The 15,927-nt window shown below is 34.7% G+C and overlaps 1 protein-coding gene across 1 annotated transcript; it reads left to right on the top strand.

Moving 5' to 3' along the window:
* Positions 1-1,650: 1,650 nt before the first annotated feature.
* Positions 1,651-4,310, top strand: casp21 (caspase 21, apoptosis-related cysteine peptidase). The gene is made up of 6 exons (XM_081390802.1): positions 1,651-1,759; positions 1,873-1,961; positions 3,109-3,243; positions 3,316-3,494; positions 3,586-3,709; positions 3,810-4,310. Exons 1-6 carry the CDS (start codon positions 1,707-1,709, stop codon positions 4,049-4,051), a joined length of 822 nt encoding a protein of 273 aa, XP_081246928.1. The 5' UTR covers positions 1,651-1,706; the 3' UTR covers positions 4,052-4,310.
* Positions 4,311-15,927: the final 11,617 nt, after the last annotated feature.

Raw genomic sequence — 15,927 nt, forward strand, 5'->3', positions numbered from 1 at the left:
ATTGTAGCTTGCTGCATCATGCATTGTCATTGAGCCTGCCTGTTAAGTATTATAACAAGACAAACATAAAGAAAAACGGTAACACTTTAAGGTTCATTAGTTAACATGAACTAAGAATGAGCAATACTTCTTCAGCATTTATTAATCTTAGCTAATATTAATTTCAACAGTTACTTATACGTTATTTAAATAAAAGGTTGTATTTGTTAACATTAGATAATTCACTGTGAACTAACATGAACAAACAATTAACTGCTGTATTTTTATACCATTAACAAAGATTAATAAATACTGTAACAAATGTGTATTGTTATGTTAGTTAATACATTAACTAGTGTTAACTAATGAACCTCATTGTAAAGTGTTACCAGAAAAACTTTCGAAAAGCATCCCTAGAAATGTGTTGTTTGAAAACGTAATGTTACCTACATAACACAAAAGAAAAATCATATTTAACATTTTATAAATATAATATTTCCCACACTTGATCAACGTTTGCCGATATATTTGTAGTTGAGGGCCTATATGTAAATATGATGCAGTAGTAACCTAACTGAAAAGATGCATTTCATTTGTTTAATTTCAGTTAGTCATGAGCTCAGCTGCAGCTTCCCCATATGGAACTTTAATAAGATTAAGATGCACTAAAATGACAATGCTAGTCAGACTCCTCATTCGGCAGCAGAAACCTAATCAACGACCATGGGGTCTTCAAACGGCACATATGGCAGGCTCAAAAGAGTCCCAGCCTCATTGCTGTAAGACCCCCGAGATGTAACGCTAAGAACACTAATAAACGGTAATCTGTAGCTGTCTGCATAAGAGTGACACATGCTCACCACGCTTATAACTGCAAGGCTTAGTGCAGAAGAATGACTGTGATTGGATTATGAGTCGTAAATCTTTTTGACAGCACACAGACCATGAGCCCTTAACTGCACTGTCACAATGTAATGACCTCAAACTCTTATACAGATAGTCTTACTTATACAGATGCATTTATATCCTTTTAATGCAGCATATAACTACAAAGCATCTTTGATTTTACAAGCCACCGTTTCTGTTTTTCTGTACATGACCTTAAAGTTGCATTTGAAATTTATATATATATATATATATATATATATATATATATATATATATATATATATATATATAAAAAACATGATTTCAAGATTAAAAACATTTACACTATTTTTGTGCTTTCTGGTTTTACGCAAGTAATACATTTATAGTGGCATGTTGAAATAAATGTAAACGATATTAAAGTGATTATATGATCAGTGTAATGTATATTTGCATAATTTGCTCTCTCTCTCTCTCTCTCTCTCTCTCTCTATCACAATGTAGTGACTTTTCGGAGTAGATACTGCAAATTCCCAGCAGAGGGAACTATACAGCACAGTTCCACTGTCCACAACCATTGTGTTTTGAAGTAAAAAAAAAAAAAAGCTAAAAAACTACAGAGTGCATGAATATGATGTTATAAAAACATTTTCTTGTTAATAAAAGGATGTGAATGTTTTGTGTGAAACTTGTTCTGTAGGAAAAGCTGGTCACAAATCAAGTGCAACGCCCCGCTTGGGAGGCAGCGGACTTTGAAATCTTTCACTGTAAAATGAAAGTAAAGGGAGAAGGAAATTTAGAATGAAAGAAGTGAGATTGTAGGAAGCTATTCGTCACATTCAAGAAGACGTGGTGGTGTAATGAATGAATCTCAGAGTCTCAGAATGAATTCGCATGTTTCTGAAGATCACAGGTAAGACTCTGGTTAAAACAGAATGTTTAGATCATTGTCAAGCCAAGCATGTTTAAGTTATTTTTTCATTTTACATTTATTAAGGTGTTTTAACTCGCATCTTGTGTTCACAGTGCTGTCAAGAAGTCTTGTGTATTCGAGCCATACAGGAAGCATAAAAACATAGGCAAATGTCTAATAATCAGTAATGAGCACTTCCCTGGTGAGTATTATCAGCCTGAACTATAAAGTTGTTTAATCTCTGACCTGCTTACAGTAGGCTATCTGGAACTGTTCTCTGATACATATCTGCCCTTTTGAATGGCTACAATAATTTTAAAGTTGAACTTAATGCTACACTCTAGGAAGAAAACAATTATTTATAGAACCTTTAAGGGTTATGTCATGCACTTCATATAGGCTATAGAACCTTTTAAGGTTCCCATCATGGGATCATTTTATGGATTATGTTTTAATTAATTAATTTTTGTTTGAATCTATTTTTTTATTTTGATTTAGAAATCTAATAAACACATGTTATCACTACAAAGAATGACTTCTTAAGCACAAAAGTATTATGTTATCATTTAAGACAATTCTCCTTATATTGAAACTTTTTGGTGTTAAAGTGTTCTTTAAAATTAAGTCAAGATCCCTATACATAGAGTATACTGTAGTGTGACTAATCTAAATTTCAATTTAAGTGTTAACTTTACCTCTAATCTTGATTCTTGCTGACTCCAGCTCTTCTGTTTTGAGTTCTAATCCCACAGTGGTTTACAGTCTTGAGTTTCTATTCATGTGATTTTTTAGCACGCTAGTCCGGTGTTGTGGCATTTCACAGAGTATCCGTTCCTGAAAAAAACCTTCTGGATTTTTCTAAAAACTGTTTAGTGATAATGAATGGTTGATTGTAAATTATATCTCCGTACACGGGTTACATATGAAATAAATAAATAAATAGTGATGAGTTTAAATGATTCAGTGATCCTGTTTCAGTAATAGAAATAGCAGTCTCCGAGTTATTGGGTTTGAATCAGTCTAATGAATTCATTCATTCATTCATTGAATTTAAAGCCATCAGGTGCGTTCGCAGTCCGATAACATCAAAGTACCACGATGACATCGCCAATGACATCAAAGTACCGCGAGAATCTGATGATACTGAGCCGTCTGCTCTCTCGCGGTACTTTGATGTCATACACCGATTGGTCTGTGCTGTGCTGCTTTAATTCAAACACACCTATTCTTTTCAGTCACTTTCAACTTTCTCGAAAGCTCTAAAAGAATCAATGGAATTGGTAGAAATGAAACTTAAACCAAAAACATTCCCTATACATCTATTCCTTAGTTATGCCTTCTTGTTCCAGACTCACCAGGTTTGCATAGGAAGGGCGGTTCAGTAGATGAACGCTTACTGTCGGGCACGTTCAAGTCCCTCGGTTTTCAAGTACAGGTGGAGAAGAACCTGTCAGCAAATCAAATGATTAGTGTGCTGAGAAAAGGTACAGAACAACATCATTTTCAGTGTTCAGGATGGGTCATGATGCCTGTATTCACTTATAAATATGCCCTAGTATCCAAGGAGAACCACGCAGACAATTCCTGCTTTGTGTGTGTACTGATGAGCCACGGAGAGGAAGGAACAATCCTTGGATCGGATGAGTGCTGGATCCATGTCAAAACTCTGACCTCTCTCATGACTTCTGACCTTTGCCCTAGTCTGCGGGGCAAGCCGAAACTTTTCTTCCTACAGGTAACAGCCGCCTGCAAAAGAGAGAGAGAAGCATTTCAGAACATTTTGTCTGTGGCTAACTAATGTGTTATTGGTTTGATTCCATATTCAGGCCTGCAGGGGAATGGAATTTGACCCTGGTGTCGAGGCAGACAGTGAAGAAACACCGGGGGGATTTTGGGGAATATCGGACGTTCCCGAGGCAGATTTTCTCTGCTGTTATTCCACAGTGGAAGGTTTGCATTGCACTGACAGACAGTGGCATAGTTGATTGCTTTTATTTATTTTTTAACACTTTCAACAAATGCATTTGAAAACATATTTGTTTCTCTGCAGGGTACTACTCGTGGAGAAATCCAGAAACAGGCTCTGTATTTATCGGTGAACTTTGCAAGATGTTAAAGGACTGTCAGCTAGAGATTATTCAGATTCTCACAAGAGTAAATCATCGTGTGGCTTTTCACTTCCAGTCTCACACCACAGACCTGGATACACACATGAAGAGACAAATGCCGTGCTTTGCCTCCAGACTGACCAAGGATTTTTATCTTCATGTGGCAGAGAAGAAAAAGAAATAATATAAATATAAAAAATGATAATTTTCAATCACTGGCAGCAAGTCAGTGATGTGGTTTGCAAGGAGAGGCAGCACTTTATTAATATGTTAGTCCTCATATGCAAATACACTTCATTATTAAATATATGTTAATCAAATGATGTACAGATGGCAGATGTGAAAAACATAAGCACATGCAGTGAATTAAATACTTCAGGATGAACTTCATTCATTTGTTTTTTTCTCTCTTTTTTCTTTCCAAATAAAAATGGGTGCAAACCAAAATATGACATTATTCTTAAGAGGCAAGTGAATATCTGATGACAGATGCTAGACTTATGTATATTTCACTCTTTTTTGGATTATTCATATCATGGTCTTTAAAATATAATTACTGTATATAGAGACAGTATTTTTTAATAGGAAAAGTTTGAAAGTCTGGCTCTGGGACAATGGTGAAACAATCAAATCTATACATAAAGGGCACTTGATTTGCATGGTAAAAATAAGTAAAGTTTTATGTGACCTTGATAGCAAAAGAATAGAGGTATGTTAGCTTTAAAAGAAATCAAGCCATGACACATAAAGTGTCCGCACTAAAGAACCCTTATGTCTTTTAGTTGGAATAACTAAAAGTGAAAGACAACTTTTGATTAAGGGTCAAGTAAAGTAGAATTATTGACCCTTGATGAAGGGTAGTTTTCCCACCCGGTGGAGAAAGAGAAAAGGCAAAACAAAACTAGGCAAAGCATAACAAGCATAAGCAAGAGTGTCATCATTGCCTGATAAAACCAATCAAGGAACCATAAAATAATATAAGGAGCATATGATAAACATGGTCATTGTAGTTATTAGAATAAGACAAAACGCTCTTCTTTTTATGTGGTTTTCCTTTAGAAAAAGTCACTTATTTTTCCACTAAATGTATATGGACTCTTAATTAGAAATGCATTACAGTACTGTTCTTATTTTATTATAAGTTTTTCTTTTTCTTGACACGCATGCGCACGAGTCTTTGAGGTTTATAAGTAGGCCTACTCGTTAGCTGATTCGACAAATAGCTGTTGCTGAATTAAAAATGCTAAATTAAAATATGCGCATGATTTAAATTCATAACATATAGGCCTACAGAATATAGAATACGAAATGTTTGTGGAGTAAAAACACTTCTCACCGTTCACATCGCATTTCTCATCGCTGACGCGTCTTCATGTTCTCCAGTAGTGGCGTAGGCCTACTGTGTGTGGATTGGCATGACATTCACGACAGTGCGTTAAGGTAAGCTATTTGATCGCGATTTTTTTTAAATAATATAGTCCTATCGATATTTTCTGATAAGACCAACTGAGACATTATTTATGGAAATAAAAATCCGTATAGCAGATTTGTAACTATTTTGTGTTGTGAACATAGACTGTAAAAAAAATAGGTTGTGAATCACGTCATGTTGGCGTGCGCGTGATCGAGTGTGCTCGAGACAAATTAATTCAAATCAAAAGGCGATTCCACTTGCTCTTTCCTGTGTTTGTCTGCTTCTTTTGGCAGAGGTAGCTATTCCAGTACATTTTCCTACTGTTGATATCTTTCAGAGAATATTTATGGTAGGCTACCTGTATGGGAAAAAGTGCAGCTAATTGTTTTTATTAGGAAAACAATAAAATCATTTGAAATTCATCATTACCCATCACCATTGTTTGCATTTCTGTTTGATTTATAAATGAAAAAAGCAAAGTTTGTATGCCTTTATTTTCTCTCTTAGCTTTATTTTTCTATGTGGTTCTGTTTGGCCTACATTAAAGTACATTGCCGGTTACTCTATTAATAAAGATGAAAATGAGACAAACAAAGCATTAGTGTAAGGTAGACAAAAAGCATCCCTAAGAAAGGATAGCCTACTAGGCCTATATTAAATAATACTGTGGTAAACATTTTACCTAATGTATTAATATAAATTAAACAATCATATTTTTTTTCATGCACTATAGATTACAAGCTGAACCAGGTGTTGAAATTTATGAAGACCTTGGTTTCAATTGATTACAGGTAAATCGTCAGTTCTTCCATTATTCATGCATTTGTGTGTCCTAAAGCAGATGTTTTCAAATGTTTAAAAAAATATGATAACCCCCTCGAAAAAAAAAACCTTTACTACAATATAAAAGCAATGTATGAAGATCCATTATACGGTTTTAAATTATTATTATTTTTTTTAAATACATTGTTTGCTAAATAATTGGCTCGTATTGTCATACATATACATAAAATACATATATTTATTCTATTGCAGATTTGTTTTTATTTATTTTTGTTAGAATAGGATTTGGATGGAATAGAATAACCAGAATTAGAATAACCACAAGAACAGAGGGCACTTGTTTTTAGTGCACTACACAAACAATTAACACGACATGTTATGACATTCTTCACCCATGAGCCAAACATTGAGTTAAAAATGAATATCAACTACGGAGACCTACAAAAGGGTAGTTTGCCAACCCTGTGAATGAAGAGAAGTGGCTGCACAAAACCAGGCAGAAAGAAACATGTAAGACTCAGTGATTCCAGTTCCTTGCTGGCAGGAATTGACAGAATATACTGTAATGCTGTGATTGAACTGGGAACGTAAGTGATTACTAAAGCCACAGTAGTTATTAGAATGATATAAAACGCCCTTTTCTTCATGTGGTTTTCCTCCTCTCTCTCTCTCCCTCTTTCTCCAGGTCCGAGCTGCTTCAGAGCTCTGAGAACAGCCACACAGCAGAAGAGGTTTATGGAGAGGATGATTATGAAGTGTGTCAGGTACAGGCATTTAAAAATGGGCATAAAACATGGGTTTTCAAGTTCCAGAGACAACACACAACATATAGTGATCATTATCCAGGTAACAATAGAGCATGCGACTTTGTATCTGAGAGGTTTGTACTTCAGAAAGGTTACAGGATGAACCACTGCCAGGTAACGCTCAACACACATCAGACACTGAAAGAAACGGGCAGTGATGGTAAATCCTGATAAAAACATCATAACAGTCCATAGCCTTGTAAATACATTACCAAGCACAGCGTTCAGTGAGCGCAAACATAACATAATCTCACAAACAGAGATGTTCAGAGTGAAGAATTCAGATGCAATTCCTCTTCCTGTCCCTGTGACAATGAGCCACAGAATATAGGAGTGTGTAGGAAGACCAAGCAGGATATTGATGACATGTAATACAACATCATAGGGTGAAATATGATAATACTTGTAAAAATCGGTTATGTTACATGCCCCGTTTATCAGGGGTGCTTCATTCGAGATGTTCATCGTGTAACTGTCTTTGCATTCACCTGAACAAAAAATAAGTAATAAAATCAGACTTTAATCTGCAGAAAACAACATTATTCTAGAATGTAAAACATTAAACTTTTATTTTACAAAAATGACAAATGTTGTAAACACCTATCTTGACCCAGCATCTGATATAATTTTTTTTAAGAAATTAAGATAATAAGAATTTTTATATATATATATATATATATATATATATATATATATATATATATATATATATATATATATATAAATCTCTAACAGATTTAGCATTTGATCATATTAAGTCTTAAGATATGTAATCTAACTATAGGTTTTACACTTTTTTTCATATCATATTTTGTTTGTAAATGCTGTTATTATAGAAATAAAATTTTGAAGAAAGATAGTTGGTTACCGGAATAGTAATAGTCAAATCTCTCCACTCTCTCACATGAAATTTTCGGCTGTGGAGGAAGGTGATCAGTGCAGGTCTCCCTCTGAATCCACAACGCTGCATATGTTATTTGTGTTACTGTATGCAAATTTCAATATGCATATGGTGATTTATGAGTGTTAACATCATAGATTATAGAACTAAAACTATTTGATGCTGTGATCACATGACTTTGGAAGATGTCAGGACAGTGAGGAGAGGAGAGTGAGGAGATATAGGCACAGAACAGAAGTATAAGCTTTGTCATTAAAATGAATATGCAAAACCACAAACAAACAAAAAATATGAGAACCAATTTTTAATTTATAAGATTTGTTTTGCACCTAAAGACATGCATAGATTTATTTAATACATAACAATATCAGGACAATATAGCTCTTTATAAAGTAAATAAATAGATGAATAAGCGAATACACTCTTAGAAAAACATTTCAGTGGGGTTCTAAAAAAAAGTGAAAATATAGATAAAAATATAGAAAATATAGTACAAATATAGATATAGATGAAAATACCCATACTTGGGATTTGTCCTCTGCATTTAACCCATCCAACACACATTAGGAGCAGTGAACAACACACACACACACACACACACACACACACACACACACACACACACACACACACACACACACACACACACACACTGCAAACCGTGAACACACACACCAATCGGGTTACCAGGGTTACCAGTCTCTCTAACCATTAGGCCACGACTGCCCACAGAGTGACGGCCCTGGACCCTCAAAATGAGCACAGCCATATCCTGTGGCATGCACTGCTAGGATATGAACCCAGTAGTGAACCCTAGGGTTCTTGACTTAATTTTAAGCAATATTTTATACGAAAAAGGTTCTATAAGAAATGTATCTTAAATGATTGCATAATGCTTTCATATTTAATGGGTTATTTTTTTTTTCTAGTGATGCAGTTTATTTATGAGCTGCTTAATTCATAAAAATGTAATAAAAAAATAAAAAAATATTAATAATTCTTTAAAACTAAATCCATAAAATGACCTCATTATGGTAACCTCTTTAAAGTTATATATAGAACAATTTCTTCTAAGAGTGTATATTTAAATATATTAAAATATAGTTATGTAAATGAAATATAACATCTATCGTTCTATCTAAATATGTCTGTTCATACCTGTTGGCAAAAACATTTTCATGCCATTTATATCATAGAGGGAAGATTGACATTTATGGCAGCTCCATGGAAATCCGAGCATAGGACTTTTGTTTTATTGAGAAGAACAAACAATGAACATGACATGACACCTGTTACCCACCAACCACATTTTGTGCAGTTCTGTTTAAATAGTAAGGTAATAAATGACCAGGGTTATGTCAATTACAGAGACCTACAGAAGGGCAGTTTGCCAACTCTGTGAATGTAGAGAAAAGGATGAACAAAACCAGGTAGCAAGAAAAATGTGAGACTCAATGAATCCAGTTCTGGAATTTTCTTCATTGGCAGAATATGTTGAAAAGCCACAAATAAACTCGGAACATGCGTGAGTAATAAAGTCCCAGTAGTTATTAGAATGAGATGAAATGCTCTTCTCTTCATGTGGTTTTCCTCCTCTTTCTCTTTCCCTCTCTCTCCTGGTCCTGACTGCTTCAGAGCTCTGAGAACAGCCACACAGCAGAACAGGTTTATGGACATGAAGAATAAAAACTGTATTATGTAAAAGTATGTATAAATTTGCATAAAACAGGTGCGTATAAGCAGAGAAAACACACAAAAGATAGCAATCATAAGCCAGGTCAAAATGGAACATGCAACTTTGTATCTGAGAGGTTTGTACTTCAGAAAGGTTACAGGATGAACCACTGCCAGGTAACGCTCGACACACATCAGACAATGAAAGAAACGACCGGTGATGACAAATCCTGATAAAAATAACGCAAAGTTCCTGAGACTTGGAAATATGTTGAGCATTGAAGAAAACAATGAGCGCAGACATAACATAATCTCACAAACGGAGATGTTCAGAGTGAAGAATTCAGATGCAATTCCTGTTCCTTTTCCTGTGACAATGAGCCATACAATGTAGGAGTGTGTAGGAAGACCAAGCAGGAATTGGATGGCATATATCGCAGCGTCATAGGGCAGTTTAGCTACGTGCATACTGGTTGTGTTACATGTAGGAATTTCTTCAGTTTCCATTGTGATGTTCATCATGTTACTGACTGCGTTTGAACCTGCACAAAATATAAATTTGGACGATCAAGAAGAGTCACAGTCATGTTAATCAGAGACTGGTTCAGATTCATGTGATTTGGTGAAAAAACGCATTAGTGAAAGAAAATAGTCATTTACTGTACAGCAATTATTCTCACAATGTACATTACTATTGTCTGATCCACATAAGAACATAAGTTGTATAATAACGCAAACCAACAATGGGTTATTACAATATTTATCCTGGGAGTGCAAGTTAGCAATAAACCACAATTAACACAGACGATAGACTTGCCATAAAGTAGGGTTATGCATATTAAAATATACCCTGATCAAGCAGTTTGAACCTCCTCTATTGTTAATGTTCAATAAATAATAAACAAACAAGATCTTACATATTTTCATTTTAGTGGCTTTCCCATCTGTACCTGCGATTACCATAACACGAGTCTCTTTCAAACACTCCTGAAAGCAATCAACTATATATTTAAAAAAATACTGTCAGGATTCTGCTTTTACCACTTTGTGATAAGATATAATAAACAGAAAACATTAATTCATCAAAAGTTACCTGAGTCTCGATAGATAAAATCTTCAAACTCTACCTTGTAAGATGAACAATGCAGTTCTGACTCCAGATTCCACAATACTGAATGTGTTGGCAATGAATGCATCAATGAATAGGCAAATATTATGCATGAGCGGACATCCAGTTAAAAAGACTTGTGATGTTTTGTTTGAGTGTCATGTTATATTAGAGAACTGATCGTGTGAAAATGAGATACTAATGAATTTGTTAACTGTTGCCATGCACACTACTACTTCTCATTCAAGCGATTAAAGCTGAGAAGTACTGAGTTGCATGCAGATTCACTAGGATGCAACCTTCTGATTGAAAAGTAGGCCTACCAAAAAAAATTGAACGCAGCCTAGAGAATATCCATAATGCACTCTGACGATCGCTCCGAATGAATTCCAGCATCTCGCCAAAAATGGTTTACACAGCTGAATTATGCATCAATCCATTTTCCAAACCGCTTGTCCAATTATATGGGTACAGTTATATAAGTATAAACTCTATTAAACTTTATTTAAGGTTTAGCCTTTACACACTAGTTTCAAGATGCATCATTTCACTACTGGAGCTGCCAGTCTGCTAAATAACACTTTTTTTTCATTCAGACCTTCAATGTTAATACTTTATTAGTAGACTAAGGTGATTTTTTTTAACTTTTTTTTGTTCTTGTTATATCTGCTGAATCACCATAGCACGAAACCAACAACAAGTACTGATCTTCCACTTGCTTTACACACACCTTGCGATAGCTACACGGAGTAAAGCCCGTGAAAATCTAGTGCAGTTGTTTCAGCATGCATTTCGAGTTGAAACAACATTTAGGTTGAAAGTGGACAAAAGAGACGAATTAAAATACCTCGTGTAAACAGGAATGTGTCTCCCTCGTCTTGTGATACGATCAACCAAAACACATTTTAATACCAGGTGTAAACAGGGCCACAGTCCATATATCTGACTCTGTGAGTTATCGAAACCTGACATGAAAACCTAATGGAATAACAACCAATCTGGGATTAAAGACTCCATTACTCAGATTGAAATAAGCATACTTTTTTAATATCCAGAAATAAAGGTTAACAACAATTAATAAGCAAATACAATAAATGCAAAAATTTTAATATGAAAAAAAAACAAAAAAAAAACTTGCATGCGATTAACAGAGGTGGGGGAGTTTCCCAGAACGCCGCAGATACAGAATTGGCTGCACAAAACCACCCAGAATAAAACAAGCAAAACTAATAGGCAAGACAACTAAAAAGTCTTGTTGTATCAGAATACAGAGGATTGATGAGATGATGAAAGGGGCATATATGATTACCATTGTCACAGTAGTTATTAGAATGAGATGAAACGCTCTTCTCTTCGTGTGGTTTTCCTCCTCTCTCTCTCTCCCTCTCTCTCCTGGTCCTGACTGCTTCAGAGCTCTGAGAACAGCCACACAGCAGAACAACTGGACGGAGAGGAAGGGGAGGAACTGCAAAAGGATGAACCATGTAAATGCATAAATGTTGTTTGAGAGAAAGATAAACATAGAGAACAAACAGGAGCCAACACCCAAAAGCCAGACAACAACAGAACAGACACATTTATATCTAAATAACTTGTACTTCAGAAAGGTTACAGGATGAACCACTGCCAGGTAACGCTCAACACAGATCAGACACTGAAACAGAGGGCGAATGGTGATGGCTAGTCCAAGTGAAAGTCTCTGTATTGTCACAAAAACTTGAAGTCTTACTGACAGCAGAAAGGCCAAAGAAGACAGAGAGAAAAAGATCTCACAAACATTGAGATTGAAGTTGAAAAATTCCGATGCAACTCCATTTCTTCCCCTGATAATAAGCCACATAACATAGGAGTATGTAGGAACACCGGAGAATAGATTAAAGCATAGCACAATAATCCTCAGACCATCCATTGATGAGGATGTTTGTGTTGTGATGTTGCTGTACTGAACCTCAGGTGAGGTGGAGTTTCCATTGGAGTCATTCATTTGCTCTGACAAATGGATGAAACCATCAAAATATCAGTCAAATCACAGCCATCAACAAAAGAAACAAGCTATACTGTGCACAGACATATCTCACATTAAAAAATGATATAGTAAATACCATAAAGTATGTTAAAAAGTCCACCATTTGAAATATAATTCAATTATAAGCATGGCGTTTTCAGCGGAGTTCAAATGATTATAATTCTCAAACAAATATAAAGCTCACTCTCCAAATTACTAATGCTTACAATTGTTCAAACAAAATAATTTGTGGATAAAACAATGATAAATGTTCTGTAACAAATACATCTTAACCCCATTTTACATAATAGCTAATCTAATCTTGCCTATAATTCTAATAGTCTGACTGCTAACCACAGAGACATTAATAGACCTGTATTATTCAAGTGGGGAAAAAACTATATAAATAATATATAAATATAGATATATATAGTTATTTTTTTAAAAAGGACTTCACCTGAAGAGTGATGTTGTCTTTCTGGATCACCATAAATCTCTAAACTGCCTTGGATATTTATACATGCAGTCGCAAGGCTACATGTATATGAGCTACATATTACATAAAAAACAAATAGTTCAAATATTTGTATAGAATAGACAAACCTATACAGTTTACATACTGTAAATGTGGAAAATTCACATTTGAAAGTTTCTGATACATATTTACATTAATGCAAATCATCTTGTGGCACGAAACATGTCATTTTCGGACATGTAAAAAATGCATTATCGGAGCTGAATGTCAACCATAGAACAACAACAAAAATGTAATTTATTTTTAACTAGCGCTAGAGCAAGCACACACACAAAAAAAAACGTTTTTCATACTGTAAAGTTAGAAATAAAAAAGAAGCAAATGTTTAATAAATATGAATCCTTATTTTGTTTATGTTGTACATATAAGTGGTCTTCTTTTCAGAAATGAATGTGGTTACTAAACTGCTTTTAGACAAAAAAGAAAATGTTTGAATTAATATGAAGCAATATATGATGACATTGCTGTACATATTTGGTGTTTTATGTGACATGCAGCTTTGAAGTCCATCTACAAAACACAGAACAGACATTTATGTCTTCAGGTGACTAACTTTTTATTCAGTTTCTTGTTTTCTCCCTTAATATGCGACATGTTTGTCAGTGAGATTAGATATTGTTTAAGGATGTAAACCATTGCAAAAATTTAAAAATTGCAATTCAATTACAAAACTTTCATAAACTAAATTCATACAGAAACCTCCTTTCCTTTTAGCATAATTTGCATAGAAAACAATGCAGCTTGTTTGTATGTTTTCACAAAGACAGAGTGTAAATTTAACATTTATTGACTTGTTAGAATTAGAATTCAACTTTATTGTCATTGCACGTCACAAGTACAAAGCAACGAAATGCAGTTTGCATCCATCCAGAAGTGCTTTAGCAAGAATATAGATGTATTACAAAAATAGATATATTGTAGATATGTTACAAATGTACACAGTATGAAGGTATGTTATGAATATACTATAACTATAAAAGCTATAACTGTAGTGAATGTACAAGCTATGTACAGGCTATGAACAGATTATACATATGGTTATAAATATGAAGGCTATAACAGACTATAAATATACAATATACAAGTATTAATAAACAGCTGTAGAACTATAATTATTGTATTGTATTGTACAGTATGATTGTCTACAGTATTTACAGTAGTGCAGATAAAATCAGTGTAATATATATGGATAAATTAAACAGTAATGATATAAAGTGCAAGTGGCTGTAAGTGGCAGTTCAGTCCATGTTATTTTTGTGTGTATGAGGATACTGTCGGCGGTTTTTTTTTTTTTTTTTTTTTTTATATTATGTGTATGTTCATTGGTGATTGTGAGTGGTTGTGAGTACGTGTTCTGTCTTGTTCAAGAACAGAGACAGAATAGTTTCCCAACCCTGTGCAGATAAAGAACAGGTTGCACAAAACCAGCCAGAATGAAACAACAAGGACCAAGAAACCAGATCAGTGGAACTCTTTGCTGTTCTAGCTGTTGCAGAACATTGAGCAATCCAGTGATAACAAAAGGTACAAACATGACAACCAAGGTAACAGTAGTTATTAGAATGAGATAAAATGCTCTTCTCTTTATGCTGTTTTTCTCCTCTCTCTCTCTCCCTCTCTCTCCTGGTCCTGACTGCTTCAGAGCTCTGAGAACAGCCACAAGACAAAACAACTGGATGGAGAGGAAGAACAGGAGCTGCAGCAAGAAGAACCATGTATATGTCTTCTGATTAGATAATATTTTTATGGTCATAGCAGCCAAACAGGATCCAAGAGTGATGATCCAGACCGCAGTGCAGCAGATCACTCTATATCTGAGAGGTTTGAACTTCAGAAAGGTTACAGGATGAACCACTGCCAGGTAACGCTCAACACACATCAGACACTGAAACAGAGGACGACCAGTGATGCATAGTCCTTGTAAAAACCGATTTAGTAACTCTAGACTCTGGAATGTTTTTGAAAGAAAAATAAAAAAACCTAGAGAGTAAATTATCTCGCAAACTGTGAGATTGACATTGAAGATTTCTGATGGAATTCTTCTTCCTCGTGCAATAAGCCACAAAACATAGGAGTGAGTAGGAACCCCGAACAGCAGATTACAGCATTGCAACCCAGTCTGTAGACCATTCAGTAATGAAGCTTCATTGTTTATGAAATAGGTGGAAGGATGAACCTCGGTTGAGTTGAAGTTCTCAGTGGAGACGTTCATGCTCAGTGCCTCTCTAATCAATAAATAATTGTGCAATTGTAATCTACAAAGGAGACGGAGAGAAAACGTCAGATGTGATGATAAAAGGTGAGACTGAATAAATCAAATCACACTCATTCAGTCACACCCATCTACATTGTGAACATATATATGTGTAGATTTGAGAATACATGTCAGCACATTTTATTCAAGAAAGAAGTCAAGTTCAATGATTATGCGTTTGAGACTCAGATTCATAAAACCCTCGTAATTTTTTTCTTTTACTATCTGTCCTTTGAATGCATTTCAATAATGTGTTAAATCTGAATGGTCAAACAAATCAAATTAGAAACATTTTATACGATAGCTAATCAATATAAACTAATCGAGATTTAAAGAGTGTGTTACCTGCAGTGTGAAGTCACTCCAGAAAGCTCTGCATAGTGTTCTGTATGATTAAATATATAAGAACATGGTTATATAAACACTTCACACGTGACATGCAAATTAGGTTTATAGTCTACACATTAGGTGCAAAAAGACACAATTTAGAATCCCTGAAAATTTTGTAGAGGAAATTACCAAAGGATAATGACAAACAGAGTTTTAGCCTAATAAAATACCAAACTGATGTGTAATGATA

This window comes from Scardinius erythrophthalmus (assembly GCF_964197995.2).
Source record: "Scardinius erythrophthalmus genome assembly, chromosome: 17".
NCBI lineage: Eukaryota > Metazoa > Chordata > Actinopteri > Cypriniformes > Leuciscidae > Scardinius > Scardinius erythrophthalmus.